At 40.2% G+C, this 27048-nt stretch overlaps 1 protein-coding gene across 1 annotated transcript in view; it reads left to right on the top strand.

Annotated features, from left to right (window-relative positions):
• The window catches only part of Atrn (attractin), a 137836-nt gene that overhangs the window by 81823 nt on the left and 28965 nt on the right, over positions 1–27048 (top strand). Inside the window, exons 19-24 of the mRNA XM_060372211.1 lie at positions 2790–2927; positions 6735–6828; positions 7511–7563; positions 11800–11894; positions 15213–15291; positions 16933–17090. Coding sequence (XP_060228194.1) covers positions 2790–2927; positions 6735–6828; positions 7511–7563; positions 11800–11894; positions 15213–15291; positions 16933–17090 — 617 coding nt within the window. The remainder of the gene's footprint in view (positions 1–2789; positions 2928–6734; positions 6829–7510; positions 7564–11799; positions 11895–15212; positions 15292–16932; positions 17091–27048) is intronic.

The following is a 27048-nucleotide window of genomic DNA, read 5'->3' as shown; positions in this document are numbered from 1 at the left end:
CTGTGAGCCATCTCTCTAGCCCCAGAGCTACTAATTTTTTGAAAGTTGAGTTTGTACCTGCCCCTTTGCTAAAATTGTTGATTCTTTCTAGAAGTTTAATGATGGAATTTTGGAGATTTCTTATTATATCATCTGTAAACAGGGATAATTTGACTTCTTTTCCTGTTTGCATCCCTTTATTTCTTTCTCTTGTTATTGTTCCAGCTAGTGATTCCAGCACTGTATTGGAAAGGAATAGGGCTTGTGAACAGCCTTTTCTTATTTTTTTATTTTAATGGGATTGTTCTGAGGTTTTCCCCATTTAAGATAATGTTGATTATGAGTTTGTCATATTTGGCCCTTATTATATTGAGGAATGTTCGCTCCAGTCCTGTTCTCTCTAGGACTTTTATCATGAAAGCATGTTGGATATTTTATAAGCCCTTGCTGCGTCTATTGAGACGCATCATTGAGAAATCATGTCTTTAAGTCTGTTTATATGATTCATTATATTTATTCACTTCTGTATGTTGAACCAACCTAAAATTCTGAGATAAAGCCCACTTGTCGTGGATGATCTTTGTGATATGTGTTTATATTGTGTTTGCTAGTCTTTTATTGAGGACTTTTGCATTTGTGTTCATCAGGGATACTAGTCTGTAGTTTGGCTATTTTATTGTCTTTGCCTGCTGTGGATATTCGAGTAATTCTGGCTTCATAGAATGAGTTTAGAAGTGATCCTTCCATTTCTTTTTTTTTTTTTTTTCAATAATTTAAGAATTATTCATTATTCTTTGAAAGTCAGGTAGAATTCTGCTATGACTCCATCTGGTTTTGTACTCTATATTTGGAAGACTTTTTATTACTGTTTCAATCTCCTTGTTTGTTATGGTCTGTTTAGGTTGCTAATCTCCTTATAATTTAACTTTGGTAGTTTGGATGAATCAAGAAATTAGTCCATTCCTTTTAGATTTCCAACTTAATAGAATATGGGTTTCTTTTCTTTCTTTCTTTTTTTTGGAATATGGGTTGTAAAGTATTTCTTTATAACATTCTGTATTTCTTTGGTGTCTGTTTCCCTGTTCGTTTTTGATTCTGTTAATTTCTTTTTTGTGGTTAGTTGGGCCAAAAATCTTTTGGTCTTTTTATCTCCTTAAAGAACCAGCTGTTAGATTCATTAATTCTTTATATTGTTTTTTTTGTTCCTATTTCACTGATTTCTTCTTTGATTTTTATTATTTCTTGCCATCTAGTAGGTTTGGGTTGGGCTTAGTTATTATTTTTCAGGAAGTTTCAGTTTCATCATTACATCACTTCTTTGGGCTCTTTTGGATTTCTTAATGAGGCACTTGGAACTATTAATTTTTTTCTTAGAACTGCTTTTAATGTGTCCCAGGGAATTTGTTGTGTTGTGTTTTCATTTTAATTTAGTTCCTGGAATATTTTGATTTCTTCTTTGACCCATTTATTATTCAGTAATGAATTGTTTAGTCTCCATTAGTGATACACTTAATAGATGTTTATTGTTGATTTTTAAGTTTTTTTGTTATTTGTTTGTTTGTTTTTGAGACAGGATTTCTGTGTGTGGCTTGGGCTGTTCTGGAACTCTCCCAGTAGACCAGGCTAACTTCAAACTCACAGAGATCCACCTTGCCTCTGCTGCCCAAGTGCTGGGATAAAGGTGTGTGTTAACACTGCCTGGCTGATTTTTATGACATGTGGACAGGTAGGGTGCATAGATTCCCTGTGTGTGTTATGATTTGCTTTGTGTCCCAGGATGTGCTTCTGTGTGCTGCAGAGGAGAATGTATATTCTTTGACATTTAGGTGGAATAGTCTGTAGATATCTGTCAGATCCATTTTACAAAAGAAATCATTTCATTCTTAGGTTTCTCTGCTTATTTTTTTTTCCAGATGACATACCTATTGGAGACGGTAGGGTGTTAAAATCACTCACTATTACTGATTTTAAAAAAAGAAGAAGAAAAGTTAATCTTTAAAAATTCTCAAAGGAATAATACCAACATGAACCATGTTTTCTGGATAGTGGGATTGTGTTTGATTTTTTTTTTTCCTCGTCATCTCTGTATTATTCAAATACCAGTTTATTTACAAGCATGAGTTTTTACAATGAATAACAACAAAAATTATTTTTATATTGCTGTGGACTTTCACCTTGCTTTGACAATATATTTTGGGTTTTTTTAAGACTGATTTGGTTTTGATATTTTTATTTTCTCACACTAGTTTTTAGTGAACCTTGATTTATTTATATCTTTTAGACGGGCCTCAGACTTGCTATGTAGCAAAGGGTGGCTTTGAATTCCATACCCAGCTCTTTTCCTCTCTTTATTTTTATTTATTGAAAAAAAAAAAGGTTTTTAGGTGGGAGCTGGGTGGTGATGTCCCACACCTTTAATCCTAGCACTTGGGAGGCAGCAGCAGGCGGTTCTCTGAATTTGAGGCCAGCCTATTTAACAGAGTGAATTCCAGGACAGCCAGGATACACAGAGAAACCCTGTCTTGAAAAACAAAAACAAACACTTTTTTTTTTTTTTTTTTTAAGGTGGGAATCTCACTATATTACCCAGACTGGCCTGAAACTTCTGGGCTTAAGCAAGATAGGTCCACAGGATCAGACGCTGCATTTCCTGCTGCAGAGGGTCCTAGTCATTGGAATATAGGCACAGAAAGCTGTGCTTTACTAGTTCTGATGATTTAACACTTAGAATATCTGCAAATAAATCTGTGAGGCTTATTCGCCCCTCCCTCCTGTGGGAGAAACAGAACTTAAGATTCTTTGCCTTTCAGCTTGCCAGTGCAATGGACACAGCAGGTGTGTTAACCAGAGCATCTGTGAGAAGTGTGAGAACCTGACCACAGGCAAGCACTGTGAGACCTGCATATCTGGCTTCTATGGAGACCCAACTAATGGAGGCAAATGTCAGCGTAAGTCACACTGGTCAAGTTTGTCAGTCACAAGTCAGGTGGAGCAGTACAGCACTTGCATTTGACTTAAATATCTTAAAGGGAAAAGGCCTCTTGGTTTGGGATACCTCCCTTCTTAATTAGGTTACATTGTTCAGCTGAGGGGCTGTAGAGATGGCTCAGTGGTTAAGAGTACTAACTGCTCTTCCAGGACACAGGTTCAGTTCCCAGGACCCACATGGCAGCTCACAACTCTCTGTAACTCCTGGTGATCCAACACCCTCATATAGACATACATGCAGACAAAACACTAATGTACATCAAATACAAATTTAAAATCAGTTCAACTGAGGGGAGAGAAAAAAAATGCTAAACTTGTGGATTTGGAAGCAGCTAGCTAAAGCAACAAACCAACAGAGAAAGAGTTAGGCTTTTATTTACATTCAGCAGAAGTATAAACAAGGAGCTAAAATCAGAGAAGGTACCAACTGCCTTTGTTTCATTTACCCCCATGGAAGCACATCAGCTGAAGTCAAACAGAACAGTGTTGGGATGGGTGGTCATCTCACTGTGGAGGGTGCCAGGAGAGCAGCATTGTGGGGTGAGAGAGAGAAAAAAGCTAGGGAGAGGAAGCTCTGGGCATTCTGAGTCAGAATGAAGACAGTATCTTCAGTTTCCTTCTTCCTCCATAAAGAAGTAGCACAGAGGCGTCTAAAAGAAGTCTTCTGCTGGAAGCCTCAGAATTGAGGTACATTTGAAAAACTGTGACAGCCAGGGGAACTCTCTTCTGAACTGCACTTCCCCCAGAAACTGCAGCACCTGGCTGTGCCCAAGTCTGCAGTGGTGGGTGGGTGTGTTGGGGGTGGGGGTGGTAACACCTGACCCCGGTCTTTGTGATGGCTTGGGTTTGGTTTTGTTTGTTTTTAGACAGGCTCTGAGGGAGTTGAAGGTGAGCTTACACTCCTTGTCCTCCTGCCTGCAGCTCCCAAGTGTCCAGCCTCACAGGCTGTTCTTAAGATACGAAGTTTCCCTATTCAAGTCTGAAATCTGAAAGCCATAGGCTACTATGTTAGAACATAAGTTAATGTGTTTTTAAGTAGTCACACGTATGAACTGTTTTTATTTGCTCTGGTATACAATTGAAAATATTATCAATGCTGTAGTTGAAAGACCCTGTAAACTTTAATTAAGAAAGTTCTCAGGCTGAGAAAAATCTCACAAAGGGGAGTCAGGAGGCTCACAACTTTAAGGTCGTCTTTAGCTATGTAATGACTTCAGGGCCAGCCCAGGCTACATGAAACCATGTCTCAAAGAGGTGTGGGGTGAATACCCACTATGAGCCTCCGACCTTTGCATACACAAACATGTATGCACATGCCTCTGAATGTCCCCTCAGAAAAAAAAAAAAAGACATCTTTATCAGAGCCCACCTCTGGATTCTTTACTGTGGCCCTTCAAAACCGATTCCAAGCAGCCAGGAGTGAGAAGGTATTCTGGCTGGGTATCTCTGCCCTCTCTAGGGTGTGGTTATGGAGATCAAGACAGAGCAGTGCTTGATATGCCAGCAGCTCAACAACATGCGATCATTACCTGTGTGCTGTCATTTCCCACTCCTAAGTAACGTTCCTGCTCAGCTCTAAGGTGCTCAGTACCATGTCTTAAAAAATGGGCCAAGGAGGGCCTAGCTGCTTGTCTCTGTGGGCCCTCAGATCAGTTAAAGCTGGGTCTTTGACTTGATATGGAAAACCGTGGGCTAGGTAGTGTGGAACAGGCATTTAAGGCTAGAGGGATGGCGTAACTGTTAGAACATTTGTCTAGCCTGCATATAGCCCAGGGTTCAATCCCTACCGCTGCATAAGCCTACTGTGTGTCCCACCCTGTAATCACGTGGAGGGTGGACACACAAGTATCAAAAGTTCAAGGCCATCTTCTGGTGGAGTACAAGGCCATCCTCAGCTACATGAGACCCTGCTTTAAAACCCACCCAACCCAACCTAAACCAACCAACCAACCAAACAAAAAACCATTTTAATGTACAAGGGTTGCGAGAAAGAGAAGCACCTGGAAAGAAAGACCTATCTACAATAGGCAGATACAGGATTTTGATGGCCTTTGAGTCTGTTACCCTCAAAGAGGAACTGAGAAACCCAAGCGTGATCACAGTGGTTTCTGAGGGACACCTGGCAGGGTTATAGGAGGTAAGAAAAGCTTGCTGATCACGGGGTACAGGAAGGGAGGACATCGTTAAGGCACAGTTAACTGTCTTGTTTGAGATTCTTAGGTGATGTCTGGGAAGGGAAGAAGGCCCTACCCAGCATCATTTACACTCAGGCCTTAAGTCTTGGTCATGGCTACTTGAGCATAAAATACTCATCTATGAAAAGAATACCATCTCTGTGTCATCAGTCTTCACAGCAAATATTAATTGTCCTGGAATCCTGCTTCTCAGTAAGTGGGAGGCTCAGCAAGGCTAGGGTCAGGGTTCTTAGCCTTTTCCATGTCCCTGTAATTCCCCCTAGCTTTCCATCTTGTTCAAACCTATTAGGTAATTATAAGAACACTAAATATTACTGAATAATATATGTGTTATGACTTTGTAGTGACTGCCGCTCAAGCACTGGATGTTTTTGTCTCCCAAATCAAGTAGCCTTCTGAAAATCTTGCAGTGAAATGTAGACTAGTTGGGAGCCATATCTAGTAGGTGCTGGTCTTAACAACCAGCCTGCTTGTGTCTCCAGGTGACCATCCTATGTCCTCAGTTGCCTCTAGAAAAATCCCGTTTTCCTCTCTAGTTTCTGCAGGGTCCTTGTATAGTTGTCTGGAACCTTGCTGTGCTTTTCAGAGTCCTGGTTCATAATAGAAAACGTTGTTGTTGTTGTTGTTGTTTAACATACTATTGGTAAGAATATATATTGAATCTTGACATGCATTTTTAAATTAAAATAAAAAATTTTAAATGGTGCTTTGGCCTTGATGTATTGCATGCCTACTACTTTAGATGCCGTACATATACCCTTTAATCCTCACATTTGTCCTGTGAGGTGGATAGCATTACTGTCCACACCATTTAGACAAGGAAACAGGTCTCAGGTTAAGTTTCATGCTCAGAGCTACATGGAAGACAGTGGACTCAAATGCAAGCAAACTGAGAAGACTGATTTTTATTAATGCAGTGCACCAAAACCATACTTAGAGAAAGAGTTTCCAACTGCTGCATGCATTCTGTTAATCTCTGCACTGAAAGGTTTCTTTCAGTGATTTTATTTTTCTCCAGCCTAATACTTTTCATTATTCCCAGAAAAACAAATCTCAACAGTAAAAGAGAAGGTAAAACAAGGGTGGCAAGTACTGCAGGGCCTCTGAAGTGTTACCTTGACTAGGGAACGCCATCAGTTCTGAACCCTCATGAATGTGGTTCAAAGTGCGACCACATAGAGAAGATCCCCCAGACGAGGCCAAGGGCAGTCACCACCCACATCATCTCCACAGGACAAGGACCTGTCACATGGCATACTAGAAACGCTCTTAAATATTTATTGAACAAAGAAACATTATACTGAAAGTCTGCCACAAAGATAGAAATAGAGGTTTCTTCAGGTGGCAGCAGAAAATAGCTTTTCCTTTCCCCCTATCTTGAATGGTAGTCCCTTTAATGTCATCTTTATATTATTAGAAATAAATTATTAGCTGAAAAATAATGAAACTTACTCAGTGATTCCTCTTACTTTAGTCTGTCTTTCCTCCAAACCCATTTCAGGCTAAATGATTTTGTCTATGGTAATAATCCATCAAGCCGCTTGTGACCTGTGTTCCATTCCTTCTCCCCAGCATGCAAGTGCAATGGGCATGCGTCACTGTGCAACACCAACACCGGCAAGTGCTTCTGTACCACCAAGGGTGTCAAGGGGGAAGAGTGCCAGCTGTGAGTACCACACTCTGTCCAGTGAGGGCCATGGGCCTGAAGCTGCCTGAACCCTGAGAGCCACCTGTTTGCCTGTGCTGTGTTGCCCCGGATTCCCAGGGTCTTTGAGTGGATTCATTTGCCTCTTTTGCTTTAGCTAGGTGGCCTCAGTTCATTGCTCTGGTAAAATACCACAACCAAGGCAAAAGAAAGTATTTAATTTGGCTAATGGTTGCAGAGCGTTAGAATCTACATTGAGTTCCAGGCCAACTAGGGCTACATAGGAAAACTGTCTAAAAAAAAGAAAAAATAGATAAAAGAATAAGATTAGTTTATATGAGAAGAACAGGATAGAAATGAGAAACAAATGCTGGAAAATTACTTTAGATACACTTTTAGAAGAATATTCAATCCACATAAAAAAGAAAATGTGATTTTTCTTTATAAGTAGTATCTAGCATTATTACATGTATGTCCTTGGGTAAGTAAATATTTGTTTATCCATTCTTTTTATACTGTTGCTGACGTAAACTGCTGAGCAATTAGCAGATAAAATCATGAAAGTAGGTTAGTCTGTCTGACCTGAATAATGATACAGTTTGTATAAGAGGATCTGCTTGGGTTGAAAATGAATATAAATTCTGTGCTTTAAATATCAATAGAAAATAATTTCTTTTTTTTTTCTTTTTTTTTTTTCCCGTAGATGTGAGGTAGAAAATCGATACCAGGGAAACCCTCTCAAAGGAACATGTTACTGTAAGTTTTCTAATTCTTGTTTCTACAAAAAGAGTAGTTGAGCAAAACTACATCTCTTTCTTTAACATGGTCTGAGAATGGTAATGCTTGAGGGATGTATCAAATGCTCATAGTTGTGACCCTGACTTGGTGAACACTATTTTCATTGTGGTCATAGTTTCTGCTATTCAGTCCATCGCAGTTAGCAGGGATATGCTTTCCTAGATCTCCTCATTTCAGTTCCCTCAAAAGCTTACCTCATTAGCCATTGCCTAGTGTAGTTTACCATGTCACATTTCAAGATAGAAAACGGTGAAAGAATTTCTAAAATACAGGTGACATTTCACCGTTCTCTCTGGAGCTGATTTGTGTTTACCACATCATTTGGAACACATAAATAAAACATCAAATTATTACCTTGGAGTAAAAAGTGAACCTGGTAAGGTAACCAGGTTTACGATAAATATTTTTTCCTATGAGAATCCGTATTGTAGGTTCTGTATTCTAGAGCAAGAGAAAAAGAAAGTAATGTCTGACACATGCAGCATAATGTATATATAAATTGTAGAAGAAAGTGGGGGTGGTCTTGACCTTAGGAAGGAAAAGTACCTTTCTATTGCCTGGGCAAGTCTTAAGTTGAGACCTCCTACATCGGCTTCCAAGTAGTTGGGACTACCATGCCTGTAGAATCCTTTGCTGTGATTCTAAAACTCATTTATCAAAGAAGATGTTACTGTGTACTTTATCAGAATGTAAAACTTTCATTTTTAAAAACTGGTTCTGCAAATACAGCTCAGTAGTATAGTGCTTGCCTTGAGAGGTCCTGTGTTCAGTCCCCAGGCAGGGTGTAGGGGCACATGCTCATAATCCCAGCACCTGAGATGCTGAGGCAGGAGGATAATGTGTTTGAGGCCTATCTAGGCTACATAGTGTGAAACCTTTCTCAAATAATATTTACGCTTTTTTCCCTTAAAGTTTTTTTCTTGTTATTCTATGCATGTGGATGTTTTGCAACGTGTGTCTGTGTCTGTGCATGCCTGTTGCCCTTGAAGGCCAGAGAGGGTGTCAGATTCCCTGTATCTGGAGTTACCAACGGTTGTGAGCTGCCATATGAGTACTGGTAATGAACCTGACTGAGTCCTCAGAAAGAGCAGCCAGTGCTCTTAACTGCTGAGCCGTCTCTGCTATCCTGCATTTCTGTTCCACCACCCCTTTAAATTTAAGACAAAGGTCTCACTGAGTAGCTTCAGCTGGTCTAGAAGCCAATTTGTAGAATGGCTGACCTTGAACTCACAATAATCTGCCTGCCTCTGCCTCCTGAGTATTGGGATTAAAGTTGTATGCTATCACACCTGCCCATACAATTTCTATATTTGATAAAGATCTTTTCTTTTTTAAATTTATTTTTATTTTTTACAATTTATTCACTTTGTATCCCAGCTGTAGTCCCTTCCCTCATCTCCTCCCAATCCTGCCCGCCCTCTCTCATTGATAGGGATCTTAAGACGAGGATATAGAGAGAACATTTATAACTGAGTAAGAAGACAATTACACTTAAAAGAAAAAAAAATTTTTTTCTATCACTGGAAGAAAAAAAAATAAAATTTAAAAAGCAGGCAAAGATTCACTAAAGAAAACATGTGAATGAAGAATATTTAAAAATAAAGACACCATCAGACAATTAGGATTAGTGCTACCTCAAGACCCAGCTACACCACTCCTAGGCATATATCCAAAATATGCTCAAGTACACAGCAAGGACATTTGCTCAACCATGTTCGTAGCTTTATTTGTAATAGCCAGAATCTGGAAACAACCCAGATGTCCCTCAGTTGAGGAGTGGATACAGAAATTGTGGTACATTTACACAATGGAATACTACTCAGCAATTAAATACAAAGAAATCATGAAATTTGCAGGCAAATGGTGGAAAAGATCATCCTGAATGAGGTAACCCAGAAGCAGAAAGACGCACATGGTATATACTCACTTATAAGTGGATATTAGGCATATAATATAGGATAATCATACTAAAATCTTTACACCTAAGAAAGCTAATTAAGGGGGAGGACCCTGGGTAAGATGCTCAAATTTCATTCAGAAAAGCAAATGAGATGGACATGGGAAGAGGGAGAAAACAGGGAACAGGACAAGAGCCTACCACAGAGGGCCTCTGAAAGACTCTACCCTGAAGGATATCGAGGCAGATGTTGAGACTCCTAGTCAAACTTTGGGCAGAGTGCAGGGAATGTTATGAAAGAAGGGGGAGATAGAAAGACCAGGAGGGGACAGGAGCTCCACATGGAGAGTAACAGAACCAAAAAATCCAGACACAGGGGTCTTTTCTGAGACTGATACTCCAACCAAGGACCATGCATGGATATAACTTAGAACCCCTGCAGAGATGTAGCCCATGACAGCTCAGTGTCCATGAGAGTTCCCCAATAATAGGAACTCAGTGGCTGGCTCTTTGATCACCTCCACCTGAGGGGGGAGCAGCCTTACCAGTCCATAGAGGAAGACAAAGAAGCCAGTCCTGATGAGACCTGATAGACGAGGGTCAGATGGAAGAGGAGGAGGACCTCACCTATCATTAGACTGGGGGAGGGGCATAGGAGAAGAGGGAGGGAGGGTGCTCTTGGGAGGAGATGGGGGAGGGGCTACAGCTGGGATACAAAGTAAATAAACTGTAATTAATAAAAATTAAAAAAAATAAACACATCAAAAAATATGCCACATTATTGTATTGTGATTGGTGTGTTACATATTTAAAAGCACATAGTGAGATACAGGCTTCAGTTGACTAATCAGAAGCTAACACTGGGCTGGGGAGGTAGCTCAGTTGGTAAAGAACCTGAGTTTGATACGTAGGACCCATGCAGAGAGCCAGGTGTGTGTGTGCAGGGGTCGGGGTGGGGGGCTCACGGGGCACAGTCCAGGCTAAGGAGACACTGTCTCAGACTACAAGGTGGTAGCACCTGGTGACTGGCACCCCAGGGTGACCTCTGGCCAGCACACATTCCTATCCACAAAAACTAGTTGCATGGCTTAGAAGAAGACAGATATAATCTGGTTTTGCATGAAATCTATTGTAATAAGCTTTCTTCTTCAATTAACCACATTGGGGAAAAAAAACTGACCTCACCAGACAGAAAAAGGAGAGTGTTTTAATAGCCAATTCAGATAATTATTGATAGTATCCTGAGTACCATAGTGACTGGAGGAATAGGTCAGGTCTTAAAGATTAAAATCTATAAGCAGAAAATAGATTGAAAAATTTAAATCTGGCACATTGAAGTCTGTCGTTTCAGCAAAAATCTTGAGAAACTAGGACCTTCATATAGTTTATGAGAATGTTAAATGTTACAGTCACTTTGGAAAATCATTTACTATGTTGTTTAAACAGTTGTTGTTTTGGGGTTTTTGTTTGTTTGTGTGTGTGTGTTTGTTTGCTTTGGTGTTTTGAGATAGGATTTCTCTTTGTAACAGTCTTGGCTCGCCTGGAACTCACAGAGAACCGCCTGCCTCTGCCTCCCAAATGCTGGGATTAAAGGCGTGTGCCAACACATTTGGCTTCTCTTTTGTCCATTTTTAAGCCAGGATTTTATTGTTGTTTTGTGCAGCAGACTTTAAGGTTGAATCAGTTTGCTTGGTTAGCACTCTTTGAAGCTGCATCGCAGTGGCATATGACTGTTTTCTTCTTTCCTGTATTGAAATAATAAGGTGTATATTCTTTGCCCCAGGCTTTGCATCAACCCTTTTCCCAAGAAGTCCTATTTTCTATTATATCATTAGTTGATACTTTTATATCCTTAAGCAAAAATAGCCTGTATAGTTAATTAATTAATATAATTAATACAATTAATATTTGTAGATGAGTTAGATTTGAGCCAAAATCTCAGTCAGGGTCTTGGTAAGGAAGGTTTGCCAGGTATTTCAAAGGATACTGCAAAGATTTGGTTTCTTTTGAAACATCTATGAGAACTGGCCATTAGTGGCACAAGCTTATAATTCTAACTTGGGAAGCTGAGGGAGGGTCAGGAATTCAAGACCAGCCTAAGCAACATGAGACCCAGTCTTAAAAATCTTGAGGATAGATAGGTAAGTTAGTTCATAGCTGTTGAATTTGTGAGAAAAACAAATTGTGCCACCAGAGACCTCTTTTATTTTGTATCAGTTCTTATTTTTTTAAATTCTTACTGTGTGTGGTGTGATGTGCCTGCCTCATTTTTAAGTATGTATTCTTTCTTTCCGTAGATACCCTTCTCATTGACTATCAGTTCACTTTTAGCCTGTCCCAGGAAGACGACCGCTATTACACAGCCATCAACTTTGTGGCTACTCCTGATGAAGTAAGCGTTATTTTTTGTTTGTTTGTTTTATTTTATTTTATTTAAGCTGTCTTGTTTGTGTTGAATTTTGTATGGGTCCTTTTCTTGGTCATCCTGGACAGAAGTGCTACATAGAAGCAGAGCAGTATCAAAAAGTATTTTTTTCATTTACTTGTTGACAGTTTTATATGTGTATATAATGCTTTGATGATATTCAAAACCTCTATTACCCTCCTTTATCTCCCTCATACTTAGTCTGTCTTCTCTCCAACAAGTCACCTTCCTTCCCTCGAGTGTGTGTGTGTGTGTTTTAATTAGTTCACTACTGACTGCAAGAGTATGGGTGGGAGGTTACTTACCAGAGCATGGATACCTCATCAGTAACTATACCACTGAAGACAATGACTGCCTCTCCTCAGGCAATCTTAAACTGCCTCAGGGAACGAGGTAACGTTTAGAGTCTACATTTTATCTTCTTTCCCCTCAGAAGGCAAAGAGTACTGAATGTTTTTAAGTAGTAGAATAATATTCATGGTGTGTTTACTGTTAAATTAGGAATGTGTTTCTAATTATAAAATTTTAAAAAGCAGATTATGAGACATTATTGAGTGAACAGTTTAAGATTTATTTTTATGTTATTTGCTGTTATGAATGTTTTACTCACTCATACCTGTGCATCATGTGTGTGCAAATGCGTATAGAGGCCAGAAATAGGTGTCAGATCTCCTGGAACTGGAGTCGCAGACCACTGTGAGCCACTGTATGGGTGCTGGGACCAACCAGGGTCCTCTGCAAGACTACTATAAGTACTCCTAACTAATAAGTACTCCTAACTACTTGGCCATTTCTTGAGTGAACAGCTCTTTAAGTAAATGTAAGTGATCTTAAATTAAAGTACTCTATGGAAAGAATCTGGAGCAGTACCTTAACTTTTTTAAATTATTTTTTATGTTTATGGATGTTTTGCCTACATGTATGTGTGCCTGGTGCCTATAAAGGCAGGAAATGGGCATTAGATCCTCTAGAACTGGAGTTAGAGATGGTTGTGGGCAGCTATGTGGGTCCTGGAGTTCTCTGTGAGACCAGCAAGTGCTTTTAACCATTAACCCCTCTTTGGCACTTAGGTGCATCATTTGAATGGATGTGTGAGTTATGTGTGAGGAGGTATATGTGGGCATACATATGTGTGCCCATTCCTGTGCTAGTGGAGGTCAGAAATCAACCTTAGGCATCACTCTGTTGCTTTTCACCTTACTTTTTAGAAGCAAGGTTGGGTAGACCCCTTGGATCTTACTGCCTTTTCCTTGGCAGTGGACCACACTGCACACTGGCTTTTTACATGGGTACTTCAGATCCAAACTCAGGTCCCCATGCTGTGCATCTCTTGAGCACCTTGACTGGATTCTTTTTAAGATCCTAGGGTGAGCTTATAGCAAAGTACCACAAGTGAAATTTGACTACCTTAGTCTTAAGAAAAATCAAAAAGGCTCAGTCTTCCAGGCTGTAATTAATAGTGATTGTTTTATTTTTTAAAATAAACAAATAGCCAGTCATGGTAACTATATGTGTAGTACCAGCACTTCTGAGATGGAGGGCAGCTCCAGGCCAGCTTCAGCTACATAGTAAGGGGAGAGCAGCCTGGCCTATGAGAGTCTGTCAAAACAAACATTGCAGAATGTTTGTAATGCTTGTCAACAGGTAGCTGCCGATCTTGCGAGTGTTTGGATATTTCTTCATTCCCCTATTTTGTTGTGTTTTATGACAGATCTATTACTAGATTTATCCAAATATGTTGTGTATCTTTTACAAAATGACAAGGATTTTAGTCCTTCTTATGGAAAGACATAGTTGTTAGCTGTCAGCAGGCACTTGTTAATATAAATAAGTAAGCAGAGATCTGCCCTTGCAAAAAAGAAAAGGTTTTCTTGAATGCAGTTTCTGCTTTGTGAAAGAAATCTCTCATTTGGAAATCACATTTTGAAAATATTTTTATTGTGGTTTCGTGATATAACTATCAAACAACATTTTTTCCCCAAACAACAGTTAAAAAAGAAATCTTAAATTTCTAACCTGTTCTAAATGCTTTCTTAAAATGAACATTTCCAGCATGGTTGGGTCAATTTGTAAAATATAAGAATACAGCATTTAAGGCTAGAGAGATGACTCACTGGTTAGGAGCATTAGCTACACTTGCAGAGGACCCAGGTACCATTCCCAGAACCCTCATGACAGCTTTCAACCTTCCGTCTCTCTTGTTCCAGGACATCTCGTGCCCTTCTCTGACTTTCTCCATCACTAGGCATGCACAGGGTACACATGTATACATACAGGCAATAACAGCAATACAAATAAAATAAATTTTTTTTCAAAAAAGAATATAGTATCTGATTAGCTTGCAAAGATAATTATTTGGTCCTGTCTTAATTACTTTTCTATTGGTGGAACAGAACACCATGATTAAGGCAGTTTTAAAAGAGAGCATTTAATTTGGTGCTTACAAGTCCAGGGGGTTAGATTCCAGGAGCATCTAGCAGGGAACATGGCAGGAGGCAGGCATGGTGCTGGTGCAGTAGCTGAGAGCTCACACCTGATCCTCAAGTAGAAGACAGAGAAAGAAAGCTAACTGGGAAAGGCATGGCCTTTTCAAACCTCAAAGCCTACCTCTAGTGACACACACCTGTCTCCAGCAAGGCCACACCTCCTAATCCTTCCCAAACAGTTCTGTCAACTGGAGACCAAGCATTTAAATATGAGTCTGTGGAGGTCATTTTCATTCAAAGCATCACAGGCCCCAAGAAAGATTTGTTAGTGAAATTTCAATGAAAGCTAAAAGCAGCATTAGAATTTACCTAGCACAGTGACTTCTGTCCAGCTCCATGGAGCCTCAGAGATAAAACCTCAGTCATCAAAACCAAGAATCAAAATGAAACTGGCTCTTTGAATTGCTTCGTACTCAAACATATTTCTCTTATAATAATTTTAGTGAGAGAAAGATTGTCTTTGTTTTATATTAATATTTTAATTATTATGTATTTGTATTATATGTATTATGTATTATGTATGACAGAGGGCAGGTAAGGATCTTTTTTTTATGGGGCTGACATCTGATAAAGCACTGGATTCTACACTTCTCTGGAAGGCAAATTAAATATTATCATCAGTTTATTGCTTGTGTTGAGGAAAACTGGCAAGAAATGTCACCTCTTAAGCATACATATCTCTTGACATGTAAAGTAGTCTGTAATTAAGGTGTTTGAGAATAGTAAGACCTGATTGTTGCTATATCTTAAAATCTGAAAGGTATTAACTATTTTCTAATTATATGCATTTCTTCATCAGCAAAACAGGGATTTGGACATGTTCATCAATGCCTCCAAAAACTTCAACCTCAACATCACCTGGGCTACCAGCTTCTCAGGTAAAGACACACCTAAAGAAATGATGGATTGGCAAATGTTGTATAGGAGTTGGGGAACAGGCCTCTGAAGATAGATAAATGAACTCAGCATTCACCTTTGCCACCTAGCAGCCATGGCATCTTGAACAAGCATGTAAAACTCCTCTCTAGACCTTGAGATTACTCAGGATGAGTAATTCCAGTGTTGCTTGCCTCCAACACTGTTGGTTCAGGTTTGTTGGGTGGTCGCGCCCTGCTTTGCTACCCCCTCTTATGCTCTTTTTCTGCCACCTTCTACCACTATGGTCATCTCTGTGTCTGTGCTTCACAGGTGAAAAATTAAAATCACTGATAGCTTTAAGAAATGAAAGCTCCTTAGATGAGGAGTGGTTTTAATATGTAGAGGTGGGCTCACACCAACTCCTAACAGCACAGCATTTCCCTCTGGCTCACCTTACAGTGACTCACTAAAATTCTGATGGCCCTGGTGCAGCAGTTAGGATCAATAGCTTCTCCATAACTTGACGACTCTGTAGCTGGACCTGGGTTTTAATTTACCTGGACTGTGGAGTTGAACAGGTTGCCTAAGCTTTGTTTTCTCTTTAAGTTGTTTTTTAAGATTGTTTGTTTTGTCTTATAAGTGTTTTCCTCTGCCTGTATGTATGCAAGTATACATGTATGTACAGTGCTTGAGAAGGCCAGAAAAGGGCATCAGGTCCCCACCCCCAACTGGAGTTGAGACAACTGTGAGCTATTACATTGGTGCTGGTAATTGAACCCAGGTCCCAGAAGACCAACCAGTGCTTTTAACTGCTGAGCCATCTTGCTCTAGACCCAAGTTACCTAAACTTTCTGGTCCAGTTTCCTTCTGTATAAAATGATGCATTTAAAATACCTTACTATGTACAAGGGTATGCAACCCTTTTATATTGCAACGTGACATCTACAAATACTTTGGGCCACGTTTATAACTATGCCTGAATTGTAGAGTATTACAAGGAATAAATAAAATAAAGGAAGTACTTATTGTAGAGTTTAAAGTTTAACTCATGCATAAAGAAATGCTTTTTTTTTTTCTTGAGTCTGTACATATGCATGTCTTGACCAATGGAGTATATAAGATATGGTAGGACCATTTGGAAACTGAGTTACACTAGTTAGGACCTGAATGCAGTGGTTGCTGGTAGCAGAAGGAAGGACTGAGTGGTTGCTTGAGCACCTTCTTCTCTGTTGAGACTTAAAGACATTTCTGCTTAGAAAGTGAGGGAAGAATAGGTATCCCTGGTACAGGGGCCTTGAACATTGTCACAGTTGACAGTGTGAAGAAGAAATACAAAGGACTTGAGGTGTTAAGTTGAGAGTGAATGCCAGTGCCTGTTTTATGTGTGTGGATGTTTTGCTTACATGTATGTCTGTGCATCACTTGTGTACCTGCTACTCATGAAACAAATTACTTAATAATTTCTTGGAACTGAAGTTTTTCTAATCTATAAACAAGAATAGGAAGGTGTTGTATGGGTTAGAGACAGTGCTCATAAGGCCATTCCTTTGACATTGTAAGTGGTCAATAAACTCTTACCCTTATTATTAATAAGGGAAGATTCTTTCTATCATGCCCCTGATCCAAAAAAGTCTTTATTTTCTTTCTTTGCTTCCTTCTAGCGGGAACCCAGGCTGGAGAAGAGATGCCTGTTGTTTCCAAAACCAACATTAAGGAGTACAAAGATAGCTTCTCTAATGAGAAATTTGATTTTCGCAACCATCCAAACATTACTTTCTTTGTTTATGTCAGTAATTTTACTTGGCCCATCAAAATTCAGGTAAGAACTGCTTTTTAACCTCATTCTTATAGAGATGAAGACATCTCTTTAGTGAAAACTAAATTCACTCACTCAGAATCCATGGTGACTGGACGATACAGTTTGCAGGCTCTTTGGCGTAAGACTGTGAGCAGCACATGAACATTGTTGTTGGGGCTGGGGAGGTGCTTAGTGAGTGGAGAGCCTGGGGCCCAAGTGTGGGCGCCTGGATTGCATCCTCAGCACTCTCATAAAAAGTGGGACATGCAGTGCGTGTCTGTCACTCCAGCCCCGGGAGGCAGGAGACAGGAAGACCTGGGGACTGGCCAAGCAGGCCAGGATGAATCTGGGAGCTTTAGAGTCAGTAAGAGACCCTGTCTCATAAAATAAGGTAGAGATTAATTGAGGAAGACACCAATGACTTCTGGCCTCTGTGTGCTTGTACACATATGTATACCTTCATGCATGTGCGCACACTCAGAGAAAATATTCTGAGTGTCACATCACTTGTGGAGAAAGTTTCAGAGCAGTTTTAGAAACAAGTTGAAAGCTATGAAAGGTGATGCACTTCTGCAAATCCCAGGACATGGATAGGAGGGTCACCCTGAGATTGAGAACGTAGCAAGACCTTGCCTTAAAAAATAAAAAAATCAAATTAATTAACATGAAGTTGAGTATTTATTCTTTGAGTACTTGCTATGTTAAAGCCTTTAGAAATATACAGTTTTAATTATGGAATTGAGTATAAATGAAACAAGTACATGTAACCAATAAAGTACAAATCCATGACATGAGATCGCAAAGTGGTATCATAGTTACAATTCAAGTAGATAGAGGAGGCAGCAGTAGATAGTATGAGCGGCCATATGAAGACAAACTTTGCAGTTGGACAGACAGAGGTTGGATACTTGGCTCCTGTGCAGTTCATGGAGCCTCTGTTTATGGGACCTGAAGGATAGTCAAAAGGATTAGTGTTGCCTGCTGTGACTTTTGGTGTTGTCAACCTGCTCCTCGGTTCCAAGAAGACGACTGTTTCTAGCCAAGACCCATGGCCTGTTTGGACTTGTTATAATCATGTTCTTTAAGTTCTTGCCTCAATACTTCCTGTTCCTTATTTCATTTGGCTGAATGTGCTGTCAAGGAAGTGTAGCTTCTGGGCAGGGTCTTTTGCATTTTCACCCAGTCAGCTTCAGAAGTAAGTCAGTACCAATCAACAGCATGGGTCTGGAACCTAGTTCTTGCAGGTGTCTCCAGGGGACTTTGGCTGAAGACAGGACTTACATTGTTTTTTCCATTGCTCCTTTTTCTGTCTAGATGATCCCAGGCCTTTTCATGTTCACTGCTTCTCCTTTCGCTTTTGCAGTTTCCTTCCTCTGCCAGTCTTTTAAGCAAAGACTCTTTTTCTGTCTCTTTCTATCTGTTTATCAGTGCACAGTATAGCTTTTTCCTTTACCATATCTGAAAACCGTCCTGTCACATACCACCCACTTGAGACAGTGTCTTGTGTTTCTCCCTTCCATTCTGTGTTTTCTGGTCAGTCATTTTGGGAATTCACTTCATTAAACACTGGGGTAGGCTACAGTTCTGGCCTTGATCTTCTTGCTTCATCTCCCAGCGATTATTGGGTGACTCACCTCCTGGCATGTCCTAGTGCTTCTCAGTGCTGTCTCCAGCCTGGCTTCCATGGAGATGTCATAGCAGTATTCGTGTTGCCTTGACATCTCTCCCTGGGTGTTCACAAAATCCCTGTGCTCCGTGCAGAGCCACCTTTATTAACTTAGTCCTGACATCCTGTACTGCCCTCCTCAGTGACTATGAAGACTCTTCTCCCTGTTGCACAAGCCAGTCTATTGTATTCCTGCTATAATTTGGGCATTATGTATTATTTCCTTAGTTCACTCATAATTAGATTCAGTTTGTTAATACCTGTTTGATTTTGCATCTAGGAGAATGTCCAATAATTTTCTTTCCCTGTTCTTGTTATGGTTTTGATAACAAGGCTAAATTAAACTAATATTTGAAATTTTTTTATTACATTTGTGTGTGTGTGTGTGTATGCGTGTATGTGTGTGTGGGGGTGAGAGGAGGACTTTCAGGACTCAGTTTTTTCCTTCTGTGATAAGGTGACAGGGGATCAAACTCAGGTAGTCAGGCTTGGTAGCAAGTGCCTTACTGACCTAAACTAATCTTTAGTAATTACAATCCTGGGATTAAAGGCTTGTGCCATAATATCCAGCTATTTTTCATCTATTAAAAAGACTAAAATTACATGAATATCTATACTTGCTAAGTCATTTGTTTCTAGTGTTTTCTTTATAGAGACTTTTAAAAAATCTTGCTGAATCAACTTTTTAGAATATTTTCTATTTTTTTTTCCTAAATGAGTTATTTTGGCATTTTTTCTTAGAGAATTATTTGCTTCTCTTAAATGTATTAATATAAACTTGTCCACACTTTCTTTGTACCTAATTATTGCAGCAACTGTTCTTGTATAAACCATTTTTACAAATCAATGTCCCCAGTAGCACCGTTCTTAATAGTACAAAGGTGGAAATAATCCAAGGACCAATCAACAAATGAGTAGAAAAAAAAATGTGTATATGTACAGTGAAATATGATGCAATCTTTAAAAGAAGTGAAGGAGCTAAGACTAAAGCTGATATATGCCCCGACATGGGCTGGGGAGATAGCTCTGCAGGTAAAAATGCTTGACTCACAAGCTTGATGACCACGTTGAGTCCCAGAACCTGTAAAGGCCCAGAGGTGAATGCAGTTGTGGCACCTTAAACCCAGCACTCTGCAGCAAGTTAGAGTCAGGGGACCTGGCCAGAGTCTCAGGGGCAGTTAGCTCAGGTACTCAGTACAGCCACAAAACACAGTAAAAAGAGAGAGCTGCCTCCTAGAAGCGCTGTTAGTGACAGAGTATAGTCAGTAAAGGACAAATGCTGTTTTGATTCCACTTATGTGAAATATTTAGAATACACAAGTTCATAGAGTGAGGATATAGATTGGAGATTGACAGATACTGGGAGCAGAAAATAAAGTCACTGCCTCCAGATTATTAGAAAGTTTTTGTTTGTGGCGAGGGAAAAGGTTTGGAAGTAGATATTTGTGTTATACACAATTGTGAATATAATTACTGTTACTGAATTATACAATTTGAAAGTGGTATAAATGGAGGCGAGAGAGATAATTCAGCAATTAAAAGCACTTGTTTCTCTTGCAGAGGACCTCGTTTTTGTTCCCAGTGCCCACATGGTTCTCGGAACCATCTGTAACTCTAATTCCAGAGGATCCAAGATCTTCTGACCTTTGAACGTGGTATACATACCTAAATGCAGGCAAGGCACTCACACATATAAAGCAAAATAATTTTTTTAATGTTTTAAGTGATTAAAGGGAAACCAAGCACAGTGACACTTGCTTGTGGTCCCACCTCCTTGTGAGCCTGAGTGAGGCATAAGAAGCTCTTAGGTCACTAGTGTAGGGCCTCTCTGGGAAGCACAGTAAGATGACCCAAAAGCAAATAAGAAAGGTTAAAATGGTAACCTTTATATATATTTTACCACAGTGTAAAATAAGTTCACACACACACACACACACACACACACACACACACAGATGTTATAGGATTTAGATGAGAAAACAAAAATCATAGAACAGATACACAATTTTGAAAAGGACTAGAATAGGAGGGAGCACTGTAACCAGGGTTAAGGCTTCCTAGTTCAGTACAGTGACTAAGAAATTCCAGTGGAGGCTGGAATAGGAAGAAACACCAAGACTGTAGCTTTAGAACCAGAAATAAAATCATACAAAGATGTCAGCTGATTTTGGACAAGTATACAAAAGCAATGAAATGAAGGAAGTATGCCTTTGCAACAAATAGTACTATCACACATGACCAGCCGTAGGTGAATAAACAAACTTCAGTCTCAACTTCCCATGGTATACAAAATTTACCTCAGTATGGTTCTAAGTGTAAGGTATAAGACTCGGGGCTGTAGAGCTGGCTCAGCTGTAAAGAGCACAGCTGCTTTTGCAGGGGACCTGGGTTTGACTCCCAGCACCCACGCGGCAGCTCACAGTCATCTGTAACTCCAGTTCCGGGGAATCCAGTTTACTCTTATGCTCTCCAGAGGCACCACACACACACATGGTGCACAGATATACATGCAGGCAAAACACCCACACACATAGAAACATTAAAACATTATTAAAAAGAAACAAAACTTTAAAATTATTAGAAAAAAGTAGAGAAATCTAACCCCAAGGACAAAAGGAAAGGTTTTTAGACTTGATATCAAAAACATAATTCATGAAAAGAAAAATTAATAAATTGGTCGCTACAGAACCATTTTTCTTTTTTAGGACTTATTTATTTAATGTTTGAATGTTTTCCTGTGTGTATGCAGGTGGATCTCTTGAGCTCAAGGTCATTCGGTTCCAGGCAAGTGAGACTTTGTCTTTTTAAAAACAGGATGAAAAGGCAAGCTACAATCAGAATAAGATTATTTACAAGCAATACATCTAGTATTTACTAGAATATAAGAACTCTCAAAACTTAACAATAAAGGCATTAATAAGTAGTCCAATTGGAGAATAGTCAAGTGACACAGAGAGAATTTGCATATGTTGATAACGCCATGAAAAGATCTGTGCTGATAATCACTGGAAAGGAGAAGAAGCCCCAGTGTGTCAGTGTGGCTGCTGGCTATGTAAGATGATTCAGCTACTCTGGAAGATAGTTCGACACTTTCTTACACAGCTAAATCCTGGCCATTTATTTGAGAGAAATTAAAACCAAGGGTCACATAAATACATGATATACAAATGTATATAGCAATACAGCTGATTTACAAATGTTTATAGAATTTTATAGCAATATTTAGCAGCTTTATTTGTAATAGCCAAAATCTGGGTAAAACCCAAATATTCCTTAACAATTGAATGGCTAAATAAACTGTGGTTCATGTACTCTGATGAATGATTGGCAGCAGTGAAAAAAAACAGGGACTGCAGAACATGGCTGCATGCCTGCAGTCCTAGCATTCAGAACATAAGGTGAAAAGAGATCACAAGTTTAAGGCCATCAGTGCTATGTAGTATGTTCGAGTCTTAGGTCCTTGAACTATAGAGGACCTTGTCTCAAAACACTGGAAAAAATAAATCAGACACAGGGAGTGGGAAATGGGAAGGGAATGGGAGAAGCTGTTGATCATACAGCTGGTAAATTGTAGAAATTTTGCAGATTGAAAAAAAATCTTAAAAGTTTACATACTTCGTGATTCCATTTATATAAAACATCTGAAATGTTTTAGCATTACATAGGACACTATAAATACACACATAAAATGAATCCATAAACTAAAGCTTCAAGTTTCTCTTGCAACTTCTGAGTCTGACTTCTCCGTCCCTGATTTAGAGGTGTGTATGCTAACCCATGCAGAAGAAGGTTTACCCAGGGTACTTCTACCGGGGGTGGAGCCTGAAGAAGGTATACCCAGGGTATGCCAGAGGTGGAGGCTGAGTGGGATAGATAGGATTCAGATCAGCAGGCCTTTAGATTGTCTCTTAATCTAAAGGAGGTGGGGCCCAGGCTCCAGTCAGCACAATTAAACTCTCTCACCCTCCCTGCCCTTTTCCATTGGATATCATATACATCTGTCAGAGTTTTTAAAGCTTCATTTGAGTTATGGGTATGTGTGGGTATGTGCACATGTGTGTGCGTAATTGGGGAGGCCAAAAACATCAAATCTTTTGGAGCTGCAGTCAACAGGCAGTTATGAACCGTGGGATGTGTGTGCTGCAGAAAAATGACAGTCCTCTGCATGAGCTGTGTATGTTCTTCATGGCTGGCTGGACCATCTCTCCCCACTGTCAGGTTACTGTGTGAGATGCTTGACTTGGTTTGTGTTAAGTCACTTAACTGATTTGAGTTGAGGTTGTTTTCATGCTGATCTCATCACGGGCACGATGCAGTTGAGTGCCAAGCTCTGTTGCTCAGAGCTGGGAAACATAGTGCAGACTGTTAGAATCTTGACTGCTGTTGCTGCTGTCTCCCCCATTGGAGAGAGGCCTCTGTGCAAGTGGCTTTGTGTAGAGTCATTGCCGGTGCTGAGTGCTAGTTTTTTCTTTCCACTGCTCTGTTGCTCTGAAAGTCGCTGACATGGTTTAGAGCTGGCCTTCTAGGGGGAGCTCTTGCCCACACTTACTTTAAAAAGTAATCACTTAACGGTGAAAATTGAAAGAGGTGTTCATTTCTCCCTGACGTTTTGGTGTGCTTTATCTGGGCTGGATCAGTGACTTAGTAAAGATCCACTTGTGAGAGCTGCAATCAGGGTACTCGGAAAATAGATGACATGCTCACCATTGAGTTAGTCGAGCTTGCCTTGAAAAATACAGGTAAGTTCTCTTGAAAGTGTGCCTTTTTTGTGTGGTTCAAATAACTGCTCTATTTACAGTGTTTTGAAGGTGTATACAAGGAAACCAGATATTCTCAGTTTCCTTTGCCAGGGCCTTATCAGCGCACACTGGCCATGTGCTGTGTGGAGGCTGAGCTGGCATTTGGTGTAGATGTATCATGTCAACAAGGGGAGCTTTTCCTCTTAGCTTCCTATGTTCCTAAATACACACACCTCCACTTAGCAGCTGTACCAATGGTAAAAACAAACACATTTTGAATGCAGTGAGTAGGGAAATATCTAAATGATTATTTCCATGCAAACAAAGCCTTCTTACCTTGGAGCATCATTTTTTTTTTTTTTAAACACAGCAACTGAGGGAATCTTAATTCTTTACCTAGAAGTTCTTATCAACAATGGTGCCTTTAAAGCGATCATTCTAAATCCCATTTCCTTCAGTGACTCAGAATTTTTTTTCTGTAATTACGAGCAGATCAAAACTGATAGCTGCTGTAGGAATTGAAAGTATAAAAAAGTCTTTGTAGATGCAATTAGAAACTACAACAACAAAACAAACAAAACAAACTCCTGGCCTGAAAAGGTTGTGTGTAGGAGGGTGGTTGGCATTATGCGTCACACCTATTTTCTGGTCAGTTGTGGGTGAGGACTTCTCCCTCAGCTCTGGCTTTCTAAAGGCTGCCTTCACTGTTCTCCCCCCGAAGCAGGGACTCAGATGATTTCTGCCATGCCCACAGGTAGGAGGCAAGGTCTTGCTTGCTACTGCCTCTACAACAGAGGTTGTTATTCTAACATGGAACTAATATTAAAGCCTCCTCTATGCTGGGTGTTTCATGCAAGAGACCAGTGTTCACAAGGGAAGGCAGTACAGAATTTACCTTGAAAACAGAGAACTCATTTGGATTTTAGAGTAATGTTTATAGGTGCTAAAAAACATATTGTATCCAAGAGAGGATATGTGAAAATTACTCATTCAGATATGCTTATTGAAATATGATCACACATCACACAGCTCACTGCATTTAGAGTATGAAGTTCATTGGTTTTTATTATACTCATAGAGTTCTGTAGCCATCCCCACAATAAATCTTAGAATTTTTCACTCCCAAATGAAGCCCATTAGTATCATTCCCTGTATCTCCAACCCTTGCCAACTACCAAATATTTTACTTAACTGCCATTCATGACTGGCTTCAGTGTTCATGTGTAGGCTGTTTCAATAGCGTATTAAAGTAGACTAGTCCATAGGTGTCATGCCGCCTTTTGTTTACCAATTTATCTGCTGGTGGGTGTCTGGCTTCTTTTCAGTTTTTAGCTGTCATGAGTAGTCAGATATTTGTGCATTTATTTTTTACTCATTTATTTACAGAGTTGGTGATTAAACCCAACTCTTGCTAGACATGTACAATCTCTCATGAGCTACACCCTAACCCCAAGCTACACTTTTCTGTTTATTGCAAAGCAGTAATGCACATATATGCCACCTAGTGTTTAATTACCTATACTTCAGGAGTTTTAAGAATTGTAAAGCTATAATACACTAAAAACAAAAATTGTAGTGTCTGTTGTGGTTTATACCTACAATCTCAGCGCTTGAGGAGCTGAGACAGAAGAAGCCTACGGTCCATCCTGGGCTGCATATTGAGCTCAAGACCTACCTGGACTACAGAGTAAGACCCTGGCTCAGAAATAAATTGGGCTTAAGAGAAGGCCCAGTGGTGAAGAGCATGCACTACTCTTCCAGAGGCCAGTTCCCTATGGCCTGTAACTCAGATCCAGAAGACCAGAGTACAGTTCCCTACGGCCTGTAACTCAGATCCAGGGCTTTGGCTTCCTTGGACAGCCATACACACATGTACATACTCACATACCCATACACATAATAAAAAATAATTCAAAAATCTTTAAATAAAAATAAGAAAATAAATAATTCGGGTGTGGTGGTATACCCAGTAACCTAGCACTTGGGAAATGGGGCCTGGAAGATCAGGAATTCAAGGTCCAGTCTGGGCTGCAAGAGACCTTGTCTTAGTTACTTTGCTACCGCTGTGAAGAGACCATGACCAAGAAAAATTGTACAAGAAAGTATTGAGGTCTTGCTTATAGTTAGAGGGTGAGTCCATGACCATCATGGCAGAGAGCATGACAGCAAAACAGGAAGGCAGGCATGGAGTTGGAGTAGTAGCTGAGAGTTTGTGTCTGATCCACAAGCAATGGGCAGAAAGAAAGACTGAGCCTAGCCTGATAAAGGCTTTTGAAACCTCGAAGCCCAGCTTCAATGACACATCTTCTTCAACAAGGCCATACCTCCTAGTCCTTTCCCAAACAGATCCACTGGCTGGGAAACAGACATTTAAATATGTGAGCCTATGGAGTCCATTCTCATTCAAATAATACAGGCCCTCTATCAAAAACAAAACAAATACTGAAGTGTTCTTAAACTTCTAATTAATTTTTTGTTTCACGATATGTACTTTGACCCTATACCCTCATTTGTCCTGTCTTATGCCCCACCTCCTCCATCAAATCCTAGTTCCTTTCATAGCTTTCTTTTTTGTGCACACTGCGTCAACCTAGGTGTTTGCATTGGTGTGGGGCCTGTTTATTGATACACGTATTTATTTGGTGGGCAGGATTGCATGCTTGTGGAGACCAGGGAACAACATATGGAAGTTGATTTTCTTTACCATATGGGTTTTGGGGATTGAACTCAGGTCATCAACCTTGGTGGCCAAGTGCCTTTGCCCTCTGAGCCATCTCACCAGACCTAATTGGAGGTCATTTGCTTGAGCAAGGGCAGCCTACCAGTGGCCGTGACACTGAAATAGGTTTTCCCCTTCCCTAGCCTTAACTGCCTCATGAGCCCTCCCCATCTGTGATGGAATCAGGCAACCACCACTGTTAGGAATTCATTCATGCAACAGCCATGCATGTCCAGAGACAGCATCTCACAGCACCTTCCCCATCCCTCAGTTCTTATATTCTTTCTACTTATCGTCTGAAATGTTCCCTAACCTTGGGATAGGTGATACAGAAGTCCATTTAGGGCTGAACACTCACTCAGCAGTCATTTGTTCTAAGTGCTTTGGCTAGTTATGAGTGTCTGCGTTAACTGCCACCTGCAGAGAGAGACATCTCTGGCCAAAAGAGGGATGTGTGTAGTGTGTGTGTGTAGGTGGTATGTGTGCACTCGAGTGAGGGGTGTGGCGGGGTGCTGTATGTGTGGGTGGTATGTATGCACTCGAGTGAGGGATGTGTGTGGTGTGTGTGTAGGTGGTGTGTGTGCACAGGAGTGACGGCTGTGTGCGTGGTGGTGTATAGGTGGTGTGTGTGCACAGGACTGAGGGATGTATGTGTGGTATGTGTAGGGGTGGAATGTGTACACACGTGTGTGGACATGTGCACCTGTTCATGCAGAAAAGCTACAGGGGTGGTTGCAGAGAGTCCTGCTCTATCATTCTGCTTTGTCCTCTTGAGACAGGGCCTCTCATATCTACTGGGAGTCAAACCAATGATGGAGTCATCTCTCTGTATCACAGGATTTATTTTTCTTAAAC

Source organism: Meriones unguiculatus, chromosome 18, assembly GCF_030254825.1.
Source record: "Meriones unguiculatus strain TT.TT164.6M chromosome 18, Bangor_MerUng_6.1, whole genome shotgun sequence".
Classification (NCBI taxonomy): domain Eukaryota; kingdom Metazoa; phylum Chordata; class Mammalia; order Rodentia; family Muridae; genus Meriones; species Meriones unguiculatus.
Note: the sequence above shows the minus strand (reverse complement) of the source record. Positions and strands in the feature narration are given on the sequence as shown.